Here is a 19,206-nt window from a genome sequence, read left to right as displayed (position 1 = left end):
AATTCCATTTCTGCATCCAAAGAATGTAGCATTACCACAGCCTCATTTATTTGGAGTATCTTATGAAGCTGGATACCCTCACTTTCATAAATGAAGGAAAACTAGAACACTGTTTAAAGACAATGTTTATCAAATTTTGAGGTCCTTTAGAGAAAAAGATTAGCAAGTCTTTTCTTTAGAAATAGAGCAACAAGTGGTGCTTCAAAAAGACAGTGGCAACAATGTTCAAGATGCAGTGGATGATTATTCCAGACACAAGAAGCCTCAAAATCCCAATAACCTTATTTCAATCTGAAAATCCAGCATATCTGTTGCACTAGGACATGAAATAACTCACACACACACTAAGATAGAAAGCACAAAAGGAAGCAAAAGAGAAAATTTCTGACCTCACAATATATAGAATTCTAAAAGTGACAGTGTATTGGAGGGTGAAATTGCCACCTCTCCAAACACACTGGTCAAAGTAAGTCTATCAATTCTCTCCTCCCACAAAGAAGAATACAAAACAATCATTATTTACATGACAGTGTGTGAGAAACTCTAGTAGAAATATGTAAACATTAGAAGGCATAGAAAACTTTCAGAAGAACTTTAAAACTTTTAAAAGAACAGGGCAACACATATCTCCTCAGCAACCCACCATTTTGGAACACAGGACTGTGATACAGTGTGGTCATGACTATGTAAGTTATTACTGTAATCAGTCTCTCATTATAGCTGTATGTACTTCAATTTAAGTAATGTTTCTTCACTGTGATAATTCTTAATAGTCCCTCTTAACTCTGTGCTTTTCTTTAATGTGAGCTCAGGTAATGTCTACATTTCAGTTTAGTTCCTCTCTGCTTCTGCTATACACAGCTGAGGTAAAACCCCGTGAGCCATGGCAGTGCTTGCCTGCTCCTCCAGCGACCATTCCCATTGGAACTCTAACTGAGGATTGAAGAAATCAGAAGAAAAGGCTGCAGTAATTTTGCAGTAGTTTTAATTACTGCTTCAAAAGAGCTCTTCCCAGGATGCTTCACAAGCTTACCTGTCTGAAGCTTCTAAGTCAAAACAGAATCGCCTGTCTATTGTATCTGTATTTCTTTTGGTACAATACGTAAGGACAAAGAGTTCCGCATCACCCTGTGAAAAGAAAGTTTTTATAAGCTTGACCCAGTTCTTGGAAGTTTTTATAAGCTCCAGTAAGCCAGCTGTACAAGGCAAGTAAGGTAAATTTATATTAAATGGCGAAAGCTATACTGAAAACTGACACTTGCAAAAGAATTCGCCCATGTTTGCAATTCACTTTTCTACACAATAACATAAATACTATGTTTTTCTGGGACATAAATCTAAAAATGTTGAGTCCACTTTAGCTGGTACTTTACAGAGTGACTCAGTAAAAACTAACAAAAATATTTTGCACTGGTTACATTATAAACACACAAAGAGACTTTTCCCATTTTATGTCAGCCACAGTGATTTCCATAGTAAAGGTCATAGTAAAGGCTACGTTAACCAGAACAAAGGAAGTGTTCTTTACTATCTGTAACATGTCTTACAGAACCAACTCTCCCTTTCTTCAAAACCAACACTAGGATCTTATTTTACAGAGGAATCCCAAACCCATCTCTGAATGCTGCCTGAGTTGTACCAGATTAAATCAAGATTAACTGCAAATTTTAATTATTTCTTGTCTTATTCAGCATCTCCAGACATAAAAGGCTGTCACTGAAGGAGTAATTGCAGGGGTTTCTAAACGGGAGATATTTTAATACAGCAGAAACATGTGTTTTAGAATGCTGAATGTTCAGCCACACATACTATATACTATACTAACTAAAATGGCTTATTACAACTAGAACAAACTAGGATAAAAAATTCATAGAAGTACTGAAGTGATTAAGGAAACCAAATATCACTAATTTTCAGTACATCAGGTTTTCCAAAGCTTTTAAAATATTTAAAATTCAATAGATTTGTAAATACACATAATTTCAAAATTATGAAAGCCATCTCCCCTCTGCTGAAACTAATAGGACATAATAACTTGATAAAATTCCAACAACATGATTTCCTAACCAAATTTGAAGACAGAGCAGGGTGCTGAATTTAGAGGCATATTGACTCTAGCCTTAGTTTCCAGATTCAGATATCCTATTTCCTTGCAACAAAATTCATTTCATCCCTATCAATACATTCATTTAATGTGTCATCTATAAAGGTAATCAATTCCCAACTATTTCAGTACGAATTAAAGCCATTTAAAGATAAATAAAATCTTGGGTCTTGAATATTTCAGATGCTTTTAAAGATAATTGAAATTACATTCAATTATCAGTACAAATTACATTCTTATCCACTTTTCTAGTCCCACTTCTAGTATTTACATCTCCAAAGAAAACTCCAACTGAATCATTTAATAAAGAAATTTCTAGATGTGTTATATTTTCCTGATTTATACTTTAGAAAGTGAAAGGCCTCATGGATAAACAAGATTCTAAATGGTGAAACATTGCATGTGATCCATGCCAGGTCCTCTGGACGTCTAAAAGGAAGTAACTGGAAAGTTTAGAGAATTTTTATCTATTAATCCATTCACTACTTCAGGTTAATGTCCTCCAATGGCAGACTGAATTGTATGAGGAAAGGTGAAAAAAATGGGCAAGGAGGGTAGAGGGGGAAAGTACTTGACACATCTTAAATGACACATTCTCTGATCTTAATATGGAACAGCTGTAAGAGTAGAATACATAAATATACATACAACTTTCCCTCCTGATCTGTGTTCAAATGGAATCATGGAGAACTTCTTCGTTTCTTTCCTGTACATGCAATAGTGCTTCACCCAGCTGGAACCAAAAGGAGCAGGCCCTACATAATACAAAAGCAACAAATAGTATGTACTTTTTCCAGTTTCTGCATTCTCCTCTCCTGCTTTCTAAAATGATACTTAGAGCCCTAATTAATTCCTAATAATGCAGTATTTAAAGCAAAGGTACAAATTAAGACATCATACAAATATTAACCACTGCTTATTATTCTAAAATACGATGCATGGTATACTTTACTCTTATGTTTAATAACAAATGGAAAGAATTATTAATGTATCTTTCTCTCACTACTACAGACAAAATTTTTCCCTATACTAAATACGCCCTTGAGACTTTATTTAAAAGAACACAGAAAGCTAGATTTACACCTGGTAGCTAAAGAACCACCAATTACTCTGTTACAAGTTCTAAATAATCTCATGATTAAGGCCGGATCACAACTTCTGACACCAGAACTCTCTCCTATTAATCAGTGCATACCCCAGACAGAAGACACTTATTTTAGAACCCAGCTTACTGCAAACAATATTGCTGAGATTTGTACCATAGTGCAACCTGTTCAAACTTGGATTCTGACCCTTTGTATCTCCACACTTCTATTACTTAATTTTTCCTAAAAAATCATGTCAGTAAATTAATCTTCTCACTCTATAAGGGCACATATCTCAAAAATATGATTTATGCAAAATGCTTAAAAATAAATAATAAATTACAATAAATTGTCATTCCTTGAGCAACAAGAGCTCTGCATCTTGTTTGGCTTTTTTACTAGTGTGAGAAAGATTTATAATTGTTTGAAGTGTTGACAGGATATGATTTATGCAACATGCACCTTCACAGCAAGAATTTTAACACCAGCTACCTAACATATAGTCTGCTTTATTTGACCCTATCATCACAATTAGGTAATGAAACTGTATCAATGAATCAAGGAAATGACACTTCATTTCATCATACTCAACAAGCCAAATTTTCAGAGGTTAACTTGACAACTCATGTTGCTAGCTGACAACGAACATTTGACAGATCCAGGGGAGGTCATTAGTAAGGGATTAAAAATAAGATGAAATCCATTCTTTGGTCAAACAAAACTTCCTGAATTCAGTCACTTTTACTAAAAACTGTCACATTTTCAGCTCAATATTTTTTTTTTATGAGCCACAGTAACAATGCTGTTAAAAACTTTGAAAATATACTTAGATGACCCTTTAATCAACAGTAAATTCTTTACATCATCATGTTACCTGTAGAGACAAGACTTGCCTGTATGCCTAATATGGGCACTGTGGAATACAAAATACACCTTACTTTTTTCCTGTACATAGAGGTAGCCTTCCATCGTGAAGTGATTTGCTCTTTTGTGTTCCTGAGGATTTCTTCTGATCTTGTTCATGAGCTCCTCTACCTCTGACCTTGTTCCTTCAAAACGATTTCGTGTCTAAAACAAGACAACACAAAACCCTTTGGTAATGAGAGTGGTAGAAAGACTTACTTTTCCTGCTAGGAATCATGCAGTAGGTTTTGCACAGCAAGGTTTTTCTGGTGGGGGCCTACAGAGGGGTCCTCTGTGGGAAGGTGACAGAAGCTTCCTCCATGTCCCACAGAGCCAGTGCCAGACAGTTCAAAGGCAGATCAGCCACTGGCCAAGGCTGAGCCCATCAGTGACCATGGCAGAGCCTCTGGGATAATGTATTTAAGAGACAAAAACCACACAATGCCAAATGCAGCCAGGGAATGGAGCGAGAATATGTGAGAGGAACAGCTCTGCAGACACCAAGGTCAGTGAAGAAGGAGAGGCAGGAGATGCTCCAGGTGCCAGAGCTGAGATTCCCCTGAAGTCCCCATGGACATTGGATAAGTCTCAAGTGGGAGAGACCCCATGCTGGAGCAGGGAAAGTGTCAGGAGTTTTCCCCTTGAGAAGTAAGTAGCAGTAGAGATATCATGTGAAGAACTGACCATAACCCTCATTCTCCTGCACCACTGAGGGAAGAAGGGAGGGCTGATGGAAAGGTGTGTTTTTAAGATTTGGGTTTTATTTCTCATTATCCTGCCCTAATCTGGTAATAAATTAAACTGAATTCTCCCAGTCAAGTCTGTTTTGCCTCTAATTGGTCTGCAGTTGATCTTCCTGTCCTGTTCTTGATCCACAAACTCTAGAGCTAAGGAGGGCAGTGATAGAGCAGCAGGCCTCTGGCATCCAGCCAAGAACAACCCACCACAAACACCTACAAAAAAAAGACAATGATCCAGGCCATTTTAGGACATGTAGTCCTAAAGCACTATATGTGTTTACTCTCCGAGTTTTCTGATATTCTTCAAAATCAATGTGAGGTTTAGATATTAGCTGCTGTGACTGTGGAAAGCACACTACAACTGCTAGAGCAGGTTTTGAAACAATGCACTGACCTGTTCAGAAAGAAGTGAAATATTGAGTGCAAAACAAATTTGAATATTGAAATTTCCTTAGAAAAATATTACTACATATATTGGCCTCATTCATGAGACTTACTTGACATCAGGAAGTACAGGATTTTCTGTGGTAATTGAGGAAAAAAGTATCAGGAAGGTCATCAACAGTATATACAGATTGAGACTATATATGTGCCAAATGCTTTGACCACACACAAGCAGAAGCATGCAAAAACAAACTAAAAAACTTGGAAGTCTAGTTGATTATTATTCCTGAATGTCACTTATTCCAAAGTCTGCAAGCAGCAGGAAGAGAAATATTTATCAGAATATTAGCAAAAACAATCAGAAAATAACCATGCCACCCACAAATTATATGACACGAAGCAACACAGTAGCTCACACCTGACACAAGAAACTCTTTGATTTGGTCTGAAAACACTGGTAATTGTTAAATGAGCAAACAAAACCACAACAGTCATGGTAATAACTGGTTTTCTCTACATATGCAGCTGTCCAAGCTAAAACACTGAAAAACAGTTTAAAATCCAAGTTGGTACATGTGTTTTAAGGAAAGCACCTAGTTCCAGATGCATGCTTATGTGTCTTTTTTCTTTCTGAAAGCACCTTTATTTTTCTGAAAATGCAGCCTCACCTGTTTTATCTTCTCCCCAGGACAAGCATACAAGATAGCACGACTCTTGGGAGAATCAGCTTTCTAGAGCTTGGGCTACAAGGCTGGGGTGGGTCGTTTTTCTTTCTTTCATTTGAGGGGAGGAGATGGGCAGTGAGCAAAGGCAGGGTTTGTGGTAGGGTGTGGAGAAGAAATCCATAGGATAATTCTCACAGAAAAGTCAACCTGAATGAAAGGAAAGGCAACTACTACAGCTATACTGGCAACTCTTAAATCACTCTCCATATCCAGCTAGGCTGTCTGTAGTGGATCTTGTACCTTTCAATTTCTAACACATCAATCCAGTGTTCTGCCAGCAGCTCAGATGTACCACAGGCAAACCCCAGTTCATTTTTCCTTTGGAATATCTGGCTGATCTTCAGCAACAGGAGCATATGTCATGTTCTCTCAAAATCTTTTCAGATGCTTCCTTCTATTCTCCTTTTACATAGGAGAGTTGTTGAGCCTTGTTCTGCCTTCTCTCTACAGCCTCCATCTATTCATAAAACTTGAGCTGCAAAGCTCAAGCTCTTCAGAATCTCGTGGGGCACACTGTGATACCATTCAGTCAATTGAAAACACAGTTGCTGAGATTAGCTTACTTTATTACTGATCATCACTTCTTCAAATCACTCCACTGGCTCTTTTCCATCTGTATCCTGAAACCCAGCTCTTCAAAACTGTATCAGAGTTTCCCTCTCATGTTTCATCTGGCATCAATTCCCCTCTAAGCTGCAACTTGTCCTGTTAAGCACACAGAAGAATCAAGTCTGGCCTGACATTTCCCCCAAAAGCACTGACTTCTGCCACAAAAGTCTGCTTACAAAGTTACCACTAACCAGTTCCCTTTCTCAAACCAAACACCACCTCAAAACGAAACTTGACACTTGAACACACAGGAGGAAAATGAAAGGAATGGTATCGTGACACATGAATCACGTCACTATGCATTACAACAACTGTAATCCTCCCTTCCGCCTCCCTGCTAGTTAAGCCATTTCTAAAAACAGACTGTCCTCTCCAAGAAGCAGTTTCTGTGTCTTAATTCCACATGCCCTCAGAGGTCAACAAAACCAATGTACCACCAGGAATTGATTGTTTGCATTTAAGTGTGTGGTGTGCTTCCTACCAAGAGGCCTCTGGCACACCCACATTCCTCTGAGCAAGCTTTATTCTTCCTAAATCTCAAGGAAGCAAACAGACCACCTGACTAGTAACTCTGTCAGTCCCACTGCTTCAGCCTTCACCTTGTTTCGTGCTCTCCCAGTCTAGATCACACTGGGATGAGGGCACACTAAAGTAGTGGTGGCCCCATTTGGCTGTCCTTGAAGGAACAGATAATTTTGTCAATACACCATGGCTGCCAACACCAAGTCTCCTTACACAGCTCTGCACCCCAAACTAACAGGGGTGTTCTTGTTTGAAAGGGCTTCTGCAAAACAAACTCCATACTCCTGTGAGCAGTTGGTTTTCTTCCGTTTTCTTAGTTATGGATAATGTAACCCTATAGGGCAATGACCCTCAGACATGACCACCACATACTCAATTTCAAAACACACCCAAAACTCTGAAAACTTCATATTTCATTACCCATACTCTGGAGTGTACCCATACACCAGTGTTTTATGCATTTTTAACAGACTTCATTAATTTTAAATAATCCTTGCATTATTTCTGTCTCCAAAAATAAGAAAAAAAGGAGTGGAAGCCTTTTACTTCATGATTGTTTTTTACAGTATTATTAGAAATTACAAAGAACTCGCAGGAGTTAATGATGATTTGTTCAGTGATGTGGTTGGCTATCCAGGAGATGGCACCATATCCCCAAAATTCACAGGCAATGCACTTACATGAAATTCTTAAGCGTTGGCAATGCAGATACTGCACATGCAGCAACTTCAGCGAGTGATTTTACTCAAAAAAGTAGACTCAACTTACGTTTTGTATATTTATCTGCAAGGCCATTTTGTAATGACTGAAGTCCTTAGCAAGTTCATATCCCTGGTGATAGAAAGTGAACAAACCCTGAAAAAATGATAGCACCTGAAATAGAAAAAAACTTGTTAGAACAAAAAAACTCAATTTACTTCAATACAATTGCTGCATATAGGCTTTTTTGGAAATTTAGATTACAAAATGATTATTTTAAAATAAATTTCCACTAATATTATGAGTAATATCTAAATCCAAATGATGATCCATGTATACAGACATTTAGGATGGTCCTGTCTCTGGAATTTCACAGCTGATCTCTACTTTCCATTTGACCATAGGAAATGTAGATACCATGTTCCCAAACTTTCCTATGTAATATTTTCCTACAATTGCTCTGATACCAATGACATCTGGAACTCAGATTTGTGCACAAGGAGGTAATGATCATTCTGTCTTTTCGTCATCATTTCCCTGGTCATTCCTCTCTCTGCTAATGACCATGTGGAGATGACTGTCACATCAGTTTTCTGGAAGAAGGAAGCTTTGCCCATTGCTGCTTTTTGTACACAGATCTGACCTTCTGTCAGAATCAGCAAGTGACCCATATAGCATGTGCTGACTTTAGTATTCCAATTTAAAAGAACAAACAAGTTGCACTATGCTGGAAGCATCATGAGGTGTAGTCCTGTCTAACTCTCCTTTTTAGTTCAGGCTGCTGGAACAAAGCAAGTGAGACATAAAAGAACAACTCTCTAAAGAGAGCAAGCCAAAGTATGTATTTAATAGAAGTCTGAAGTCATACAGCAAATAAAGCATTTTCAACAAATGCAAAAAAGCCCCATAAATTTTACATATTAAGGGAAAAGGAATTTGGCACAAAGCTTTCTAGCCTAGTGTAAACTTCAAGTACAAATTAGGCAACAGCACCATCCAGAAGGAGCTTTCAGAAATGAGAAAGGGACATGTTGTAAGAACAAAATTTGCTTAGTCTGGCTCTGAGGAAACTTCAAACAGTTTGAAACACAATAGCCAAATGCAAAGGTACTTAGGATTAGAATTTTTTTTTTAATTAAAAAAAAAAATAAAAAGGTCAACATATTTACACCAGAAAAACCCCATACAATCACTCTTTTCGCAGCATTTTGCCTTCCTTTAAACAATGCTAATATAATTGCAGTAATTTTTTTCCCCCTTAAGTATTTTAGCATTTTTTCTTAATACAGGAATTATCATATTAGAATAGACAGTTCTTAATAACTGACTGCATAATGACCAGCTATTTTAATTAGGGTCATTTGACACTTTTTTTCATTATTACATTAAGGTAATTCTATTAGAATAAAAGGACAAACTTGGCACAAAAGCACAGATTTCAGAATAAGAGAGAATGGAAGTCACTCCTACAATCCATCCTCCCTTTATTCTCAGTATTACACTTACTGCTCTCTTGTTTGATAAATTTGCATTTAAAATACCAAGTTAATGTACATTTCAGAAAAATTTTACAATAAGTTCTGCCCATAGATTAAGAAAGTCGCATCAGTGCATGCACCATCTCCACCAAAATTAAATTAAAACCCTTGATTTCTGCACAGATTCAACTGCAAGTGAAATTAAACATATCAGGCTACCCAGGAACAGGCTTCTTACCCAGCAGCCCCCTCCTAACTGATTTATATCTGCAATTATTTACTAGCAGGCCTCTAAGCCCAACCTTCATAATTAAAATTAGATTCCTTGCATTAGTCAGCAATAACATTTCATTGGTTAGAAAACTCAAGGCAAGAATCCTGACACCATCTTCTTATATCCTCTATTCTATCTCAAAATGTGAATTGAGGTTTTTGCAGTACAACAAAAAGTTTCACACATTTTCTGAAAATCAACATCAGAGGGTCCAAATCAATTCTTATTACTGATGTAAGATTTGACATGCCTGGCTAGATTTTTCTGCACTAGGAATCTGTACAGATGTAACAAGTCAACTTCAATTCTGTTAAGTCACTCAATTGGTTGTGTTTTCCAGAAAGCAAAGCTTGGCTTTTGTCCAAATGCATTCCTTCTCCCTCCTTTATGAAAGGTAGAGTAGGTTGAATTCCCTGATACTTACAGGCTCCACACACTCAAATTTCTTCCGCTCCTGTATCTCCTGCAGCTTGCACACGTACTCAAGCGACAGCTCATAGAAGTGCTTCCTGTTCTGCTCCACTTGGTTATCTGCCTGCACAAAGAGCACACCTTGTTTCACAAACATTTTGCAGGCAGCTTCAAGATAACACACACACACACAGAAGTGGCAAGCAGATGATTTTCACAATATTTGAGGGATTTATTACAACCCAGATCATTCATTTACTTTTAAATGGGAGCAGCAATTCCCTTCTACTAGGTAACATAGGTTGTTTTGAATCATGAGGCTGGACTTTTCAGAAAAATTCCAGCAACATCTCCTCAAGCTTCTTTTCTAGGGAATCCAACTTTTAACAGCATTGCAAAGGTACCTGCCCAAAGAGAGAGGGAGCTAAGAGCATAGTCCATTAGAAAAGGGGGAAGTCATCTCTCCAATCAAATTAAGGAAGAAAATGTTATTTTTGAAAACTACAGTGCTGGTGCTGTAAATTTTACTCTATAACCCAAATAACTGCTTTAAATAGCCAGAATGTTGTTGTACCTGTCCCACAGCTCACTTTCACTGGCAAGAAATGCAATAGAAAAAAAGTTCACTTACTGGTACAAGTTTTCCCAGAGCATCCAGTGTCTGAAAATGCAGCCTTTCTATCTGCAAGCTGATATTTAGCACAGCTTTGCAGAAATGCCAGCACCATATTGATGCTGAACAGTTACATTTCAACTGCCATCGATATACATATAAATATTTCACTTTCTAGCATCTACCCATTATTTTATGAAGTTATTATTTAAGATGCATGTAAGATTTGCTTAAATTAATCTTAAATCTTGGTAATAGAAACTGTTATTAAAATACATTAAAGAAAAGGTTCCTCCTCTAAGTAACTAAGTCTTTGCCCACAAAGATAATACAAAATGCATCTATAGTGAATTACCAGAGGAAGAGGAGAAAGGGTTAGGAGAAAGGACAAGACTTACTATCAGACTCTTAAATACTGAGATTACATCTTTCAGTCAGAACACTGACTGCTGTGCTTTAAGAGGATAAACCAAATTAGCTTTAAGACATGCTTGGCTTTACTTCTCTGTGCTAGAGAACTCTCAGCAGTTAAAGGGGCATAACCACAAATACCATTAAATAAATAAAGCCCTGATAAGTATTTCAAGTAAGCAAATGTGTTTCAACAAGCCATGCCATTTTGATGCATCCCATAAATTGTGGAATTGTTTGAGTTGTCAGCCTATAAACACAGGATTGTTTGAGTTGTCAGCTAAGCTTCTAATCATATATACATGAAGGGCACCACAACACCCTAGAAAGAGACTCTGAAGTGGTTCTTTGAGGACATCTGGATCACCACACAATCCAGAATACATTATCACATCTCTCAGTTTTTTGAGGCATAAGCCTCCCCATGTACCCAGCAAGTTTCATTGTAGTTTGTGTACTGCTGAAGAAAGAAAAAGAAATACAACATGCCTCAGTAAAATTACAGGAATATCCTGCCACCAGGAGAGTGAAAAGTTGTGCTCCTGTTAAGACACACTCCACAACATTGCATGTTTTTCATCAAATTTTTGTCAAATTTATCCCTGCACTATTTACTCCAGTGAGGAACTGATTCAACTAGACGCGAATAAAATAAATTATATACATTATGCAACTATATAAATCTGTTCTCTAAGCTTGTGACAGAAATTGTTACCTGTTTCTTATGACAACATGCTCCAAAGGGCATTTTTTCTTTAAATTGCTTATACATTTATACTTCAAAATAAAACACGTAAATGTGAGAGCCTGACTGAAGAATTTCAGAATTTTTGCTCATGAAACTTTGAAGGACATTTAAAACAAATCTATTTGCTCATTCAAGATTTCACACATGCTCTAAAGCTTCAGGCTATATTTGATACAGCTTCAAAATGCCTCTTAGAGGCATTATGTATTTTTCCATTGAGGTTAGGTCTCATTTCAGATTTGATATCAAGAACCTATATTTCATCAAGCAATCATAATCAGCCCTTTATCATTTTCTCTGCGTCAAGTTCTTTGGCAGCTGATCAATTTGACAAAAGTACAGGTCCTGACAGATGAGCCATGCTCAATAACTTCATTGGGACAACTCAACTCCCCAAAAGACAGTTCTTTACACATTTGAAGGGTCAATGTTGCAAGTGCAGCATGGTGAAGTGACATTTTAGTGAAACTCAAGAGTAGAGAAATTCCGGGGTAACTTTGCCAGTAATATTAACCATTTTTATGAAAAATGGCATAGAATATTTGGGATGGGGCAGAGGGCAGTGACAGGAGTTATCTCTGAGGAAAACATTAAGCATTAATAGTTCTGACATAATTACATTTATCTGGGAAAAAAAGTCCTTCTGGCTACAGCAAGTCTCTACATGATTTCCCGGCAGTCTTTTCACATACATTTGCCGTTGCTCCAGAAATCAAAACTATTACAAATAAGTTGATGATGATAATAAACCCAGAGGGACAGAAAGAATGCCAGGCAAAAAAAGTCTATCAGTCATAAATTGTCAACAAACTTTTTTATAGCACTACTCAAAAAAATCCCAAAACAAATCTTCAAAACATGAGAAAAAGCAAAGGCACAAACCCATTTTATTTGGGAATAAAAGTCCTGCTATCCTCTGCTTTAAGTGTTATCACAGGACATTCAGTCAATACTCACAAAGCAATGCAAATTACATGAATGGTAAGGCCTTGTAAGAAATTAATGAGTTTCTCACAGTATGTTTGCACTTCCCTATTCTCTCAATTATATAAAAATGACATGAGACTCAGTGCTTCATACACACAAAAACCTTGATTCAGAAAATGGTGGAAGTACTAAGTTCAGAAAATATTTTTTTCACCAACCTTTCCAGATGAGAAAATTGGTTTGTTTTGCCACTGAGAATGCTGTTTCTGCATTTGCATAAGTATATTTACCTATTCCAAAGCCTTCAGTCTGCATAAAAAAAGAGAGGCAACAATACCTCTTGTAATTGTAGTTCTTTCTTCTTAGCTGATAAATTCAAATGTTTTTCTAATAAACTGTAGTTCTTCTCCGTCTCTTTATCAAATTTCTTCTTTTCTTCCTAGAATCAGAAACAAAGTAACAACCATATCAATATAAAAGTGTACTATTTTTCTTCTTTTAAAATTCTAGTTCATCAGGAACAAAGAGGAAACAATATCACAGCTCCGGTAAGTAGAGAAAAATATGCTCCATCTCATTTTAAAAATTAATTTAAAGCCTAACCTGAAATGAAATTCCATCGCATCATTATGGTGTAGCTAATCACACAAATGCTTGCATCTTCTACGTTAAAAAAAGCAAAAATACCTGACCTCTTCTTGATTTATTGTATTTTTCATTACTTTCATGCATCATCCACACCACCTTGCTTTTGAATAAAAGGCATTGCATGGAAATACCAGTTTCATTGAAAAAATAACTTTCTGAAATTGACAAGGGAAAAGTTCCAACAGCTCAAAACCCAAAGAAAATATACCTCTATATTCCATAGGATTTCTTCATTTTAAAGCTATACAACAACCTCAGTGCTGAATTCCTATTTCTAGTGTTATTGTGCCCATGACAAAAACCCAATAAAAATAAAAAATATCCATAAAACTTAATATCATAGTATCAAAAGAAAAACTCTTACAGACATGTATGAATTTCATTTGCACAATGCAAAACCATTTCTCTGACCACCAAAAGCAATGTATTGGAAGAGAGACAGCCTTTTTTTTTTTTTTTTTTTTTTTTTTTGCAATCTAGGTTTCTGAATCTAATTTAGTAGAAGATATTGTAAAACAAATTGATTCCTCAGTTCCAGTGTATTAAGGCAAAAATTAGTATTCATTAATTCAACCAACCAGATTTGAAACTATTTTTAGTATATCTAATTGCAGTTGAAAATAACCTCAAATAAGTAAAATCAAGTACTTAACTACATATTCAAGAACTGGCAGATTTATTCATCAGAAAGATACTAGTTCAATTAAAATATTTTTCCTCATCTGTAGATTTGAAATCACATTTAAATGTATTCTAAAGAAACCCCTGGTTAAACTTTACAGACATAATTGCTCTCTTTTTCTCCTCTTAACCTTTCATTTTGAATAATACTATATATACTATAATAGAAGAAACACATGTTTTTGTTCTCTGAACCATTAGATTCTGAAGATGGCATTAAAGAGACTGTTTAGTATTGCTTCTCAGCAAGGACTTCTAACAGAATTTTTTTTCCCCACTCTGAGACTCAAAATTCCCTTTAAAAAAGGAGTCTTTAAAAATATGTTATCAACTGAGAAACATGAAGATGTGCATACAGCATCAGAGTGATTAGAGATAACATATTAGCAATGGGGAATTAGGAACAAAGTGCAGGGAAATAGGTGAATCTTTGTGCTTATATTAGCAAAATTTCCATTGATGTGGTGAAAGTTTGAATGCTCCCAGAAAAAAAAATTCTCTTAACTTCTTAACAGGCAAAGCCAGAAATTTTAGACACACAGCTTAGGATTAGTGCAGCAACACCTTCAATAAGGGGTAATTCAATAAGTGTCTCAGCTTCCAGCTCTATGAAGCTAAACTTTCCTCCCCTTCCTTTTCTTAACCTGAACTCAGACCATTTAATCAGCAAAGGAGTGTAAGATGCAGATAAAATCTGAGGCAGCAGATTCAACTTTTATTTTGTAATGATAGAATATAAATCTTTCCTAAAGCAAATATTACACAATGTTGCAGATGTATTCCACCACTAGATGCCACAGCTTGGTTTTCAGAGCTAAGCAGAGCTATATTTCTAATATCAGTCTATTAATTATATTGAATAAATACTCAGTTAAGAATATTCCAAGAGCTGAGTATTTTTACAGGGTTTTTATTTAAACATTATAAATTATGTAAGACTTCTATTAAAATGTTTAAGTTACCTTTTTCAACAGTAAATTCTGTTTTAAAAAAAAAAAAGTTTAGATCAGAAATAAAAGCTACAGCTTCACAGAAACCATATGCAGGGACACAAGGAAAGAAACATCCATCCAAACAAGTAGGCTGCGTGAATGTAATTTGTGTTAGAAGCATCAGGGAGACAATTCTGTCTAGGAAATGAGTGAAGATATAACTTAAAGCATTTGGAGTTCTCACCCCAAATCCAGCAATATTCTTTAACAGCAAAAATACTGCTGAAATAATGCATTCATTACACAGCTGCTTCTATGACAATCAGTTACATTCAGAACAAACCCTCTCTTTCCTTAGGAGACTGGCTGTATTACAGACCAAGTTTTTATGTGTGTTGGTTGGGTCACCTAATATACTTCTCCCTAGTCCATAGAACTACACAAAGCTCATTGTACCATTGAACTGAAAGGATTTATGATCAACAGAGCATTTTCAGTTCACTAACACTGAAATCATATGCAGAACATGCTAATCATTCCTGCCAAAGTCAAAATGCATTAGTGCTCTTATAAGTGAAACATTGTCTTATCTACTAAATATCACTGGTGATGAAGTCATGAAATTGTAAAATAAACCATATGCAGGTATTTTGAAAATGTATTGAGTTTTTACAACAGAAAACTTTAATAAAATGCTGGTTTCTTTCTTTTCTACTTTTTTTAATAAGCACTTAAATTTCTCACTGCAAGGAACGTGGACAGACACAAATTTGCCCTTGTTACTTTTATCCAAATCTAGTCTATACTTAATATATGAAGTTTACTTTGCCTTTTTTTTAAATATTCACAACCTAGTGACAATCTTAAAAAAATCACCAAATGCTTTTATCAAAAATATTTTCTATGAGATCTTGTCCTTAGTCTCTTCATCCCTATTATTCCCATGCATACAGAGACAGTGAGTTATTTATTCAAAACAAAAAATTAAATAAAGGCAATTCTCACTTGCAGGTGCCAAAAATTTAGTTAAAAGCATATGGATGATCAAGCTCCTTTAGGTAGTTAATATTTTTCAGCCTCTGATTGTGCAACTGCAGGTAAATACAAAGCAGAACAGGGTTACCCACTAGGAAGGGGGAGGTGGGGGCAGGCTGTTAACAGAATTCTTCCTATTCCAGACAGAGAAGATAAGGGAGATGGGAAGAAGGAAGGGAAAGGACACATTCTTCTCTTCTTGAAGCATTCCATTTGTTTCTGAAGAAAGTTCTCAAAGTAGAAACAAAAAAAGTGTTAACACATGAAACACATAATCAGTAATACGTTTCTGCCAATTACATGTCATTACTACAATGCAATCCAAGTAGAGAAATTAAACAAACTTATAAAGGCAAGGAGAGACAAACCTTTACAGCTCCTAGCTGCTCTTTCCTAAATCTTTCCAAAGGTTTGATCAGAGTTTCAGTAACACTGAGTGCCTAAAGAAAAAAAAAGCATGGGTTAGGTTTCTGTAGCCAGACTGACGAGTCACCTCAGCATCAGCAATAAAAAGAAAAAAGCAAGCAAAATAATAGGGGTAAAATAATAGAAGCATGCAAGTTAGAACTTCTAACTCAAAAAAAAAAAAAATATCATATCTGAGTTCATTCAAGCTTACAAAATTTCTTAACTCAATCCACTCTCAGGAAAATTAAATTAAAACAAATGCAAAAATTTAAAAAATTTCCAGGTTGCACTCAAAATTACAACTGCTTCATTTGTGCCAGTCTTGCAGATCAGGTTGAAAGTCTCAAAGACTGAATACCAGAATTAGACAGAGGACCAATAAACTTCATTAGGGGATGCAAAAATTTCTGCAACAAGAAGCACTACAGACAACTGTGGAATTGGCCAGTGAGTAGCAAATAATAATATTTTAAGACAGTTAAAGCCACTAGGCATTCATATAAGTCTCCAAATAGTAACACACTTAAGTACATTAATAAGACCTTAAGCTAAATTATAAAATTAAAGGGGTGCAAAGTCAAGAAACGAGAGGTTGAGATTACTGGGTGAGCATCATCAGTGCACTTATGATATAAAGTCTCATAGCCATTGTAAAAAGAAAAAAGAAAGACACAATATTCCATCATAAGACAGAAAACTGTAGCTTATTAAATCTGCAAAGCTACTAATTCACATGAAATCTCCCTGAAGATGAAGCAGGGTTCCATTTAGTGTAAACAAGACTTCAGATTTTAAAAATATTTAAAATTTCAGGGGAGGCTGGTATTTCTTGAACACAGCAGCAGCATGGAAAAGATGGCAAGAGTATTGCAGGTGAGAGGGAGCAGAAGGAGCAGACCTTTTGGTCTGTCCTAAGGTAGGCCCACAGAACAAGTCATGCCCAGGACTGGGCTTAGCACAGCCACTGGGCTGGGATGCCAAGAGTTAAGGCAGAGCTCCCTGGTATCCCCCTAACATACAACAGAAGCCTTGCTCTCTCTTTCCTCCCCTTTCCCCTCCCTTTATAGTGAAAATCTTCAGATAAAACATCACAGGCTTAAACCGGCCTTCTGGAACACTTCTGAAAATTCTTATCATAAAACACACATGGGATGTACTGGAGATCTGGCACAACACAAATCTAAACAGCACTGTCTGCTCCCACCCATCCCTGCAGCCATGAGGGATTACTGTGGGAGTCATCCTGCCAATTCACTGTAACCACAGCAACCCACATTTCTACAGGGCCAGCACAGCACACTAACCTGCAGCTAACTGGAAACCCAAAGAGCTGGCAAGTCTGGGCCAAACTGGGTGCTGCACAGTCATCCACATAACAGCTACATCCTAACTTCAGAGCACGCTTTCTTCTGCAGAGCACAAAACTTCCTTCTGCATCCATTTCCTGATTTTGCCAAAAACATTTTAAAGCACCCTTTGGTGTGCCCTTGGGAGCAACAGGAAAAGGAAGAACTCTCACGTCAGAGTGGAGAGCATGGAAACCTCACAATCAGTCCTTCTATACCGGAAAACTTTAAATTGTTCTCTGTTCTAACAAAGTGAAGGAGAAAACTCCTCGGGGGAAAACTTAGAGAGGATGGCACAAGCTTCCACAAGGTAGAGCACCACACTGACTGGAATAATTTCAAAGCATTTAAAGGTAACAACTGAGCACTCACATGGTTAGAGGGTTAAAAATAATTAACAAATGACAAGTTGCTTATTAGTTGTTTGAACATTCACACAAAAAAGTGTAAGGTTAACACACACTATATGCTGAATTCAAAGTCCAAATCAAAGAAAACCATAGCACCTTGATGTAACAAAGGAAAAATTAAAAAAAAAAGAAAATATATGCACAATAAGCTGTGCTTCATAAAACAGCAGGGCTGCAAATCACTTATCCTGCTATTCCTATGCAGTATTAACCATGGGAACCACTCCAGGAATTTGTTTGAAGCAGAAAATCTTTAAATCAAAATGGGATGTGCACTTCAGCGACTGCCAACAAGCAGATTCCACTGCTGACAGTTGGATGATATACCAGTAATTCTTTCATTAATAGAAAAACAAACTTCCTCTCCTTCAAAAAAAAAGACATTTCTCACTTTGCACACCTTAAACTTTTGTTAACAGATGTATCCCCATGTGCCTGCCATGAAGGTACTTGTGATTTGTCACCCCATTTGCTTTCTGTGCCTGGGTTAAATAACAGGACTCTTGATTACTTCTGGGTGGAGTGAGATTTTGCAGGTCCTTGGTCATTCATACCAGGCCATATATTACAATGCAAGACTGGCAAACCCAACAGTGAATTACAGAGATCTGTAATTGTTGAACAATGGATCAGATTGCTCTTCTGACTGACAAAATTCATAATTAAAATACGCCCAATACAAGATTAAATAGAGAGGCATTCTTGCTGTTTCCCAGTATGTAGAGTCCGGTGCTTGTCACAAAAAATTACAAAAAGATGTATTATTATTTTACACTGCTATTCATTCTTAGCTTATTTATAACTCAGAAACTTAAAACAACTCTTTTTTTAAAACTACAGATAACAAATTAGCAAATAGGAAATAAGTGAGGGATTACCTATATATTTGTAATTATCACTTGTACCTTTCTTAAGAACTAGAATCATGTAAAAATGGAAAATTTCCAGCAAAAGAAACTAGGCATTTAAGTTGATTAATATGAAACTAGATGTTCCTTCCTTTTTCAACTTGTCTTGACTCTTACATTCATTTTCATCCCTCTTCTTCTCTAATCCTGACAGATTATGACAGAAATGTACTATATAAAATGACATTTAAAAAATCCCTTTCTT

General features: G+C 36.4%; 1 protein-coding gene across 1 annotated transcript in view; it reads right to left on the bottom strand.

The window, feature by feature from the left end:
- LOC144248643 (rho GTPase-activating protein 10) overlaps positions 1 to 19,206 on the bottom strand; it is a gene marked incomplete at its 3' end in the record, with an annotated part of 102,442 nt that overhangs the window by 34,164 nt on the left and 49,072 nt on the right. The window contains exons 4-10 of the mRNA XM_077790683.1: positions 16,298 to 16,369; positions 12,971 to 13,072; positions 9,948 to 10,058; positions 7,841 to 7,945; positions 4,128 to 4,257; positions 2,753 to 2,859; positions 1,034 to 1,128 (exon numbers count right to left, since the gene is read on the bottom strand). Coding sequence (XP_077646809.1) covers positions 1,034 to 1,128; positions 2,753 to 2,859; positions 4,128 to 4,257; positions 7,841 to 7,945; positions 9,948 to 10,058; positions 12,971 to 13,072; positions 16,298 to 16,369 — 722 coding nt within the window. The remainder of the gene's footprint in view (positions 1 to 1,033; positions 1,129 to 2,752; positions 2,860 to 4,127; positions 4,258 to 7,840; positions 7,946 to 9,947; positions 10,059 to 12,970; positions 13,073 to 16,297; positions 16,370 to 19,206) is intronic.

This window comes from Lonchura striata, unplaced genomic scaffold (assembly GCF_046129695.1).
Source record: "Lonchura striata isolate bLonStr1 unplaced genomic scaffold, bLonStr1.mat Scaffold_219, whole genome shotgun sequence".
Lineage (NCBI taxonomy): Eukaryota > Metazoa > Chordata > Aves > Passeriformes > Estrildidae > Lonchura > Lonchura striata.
Note: the sequence above shows the minus strand (reverse complement) of the source record. Positions and strands in the feature narration are given on the sequence as shown.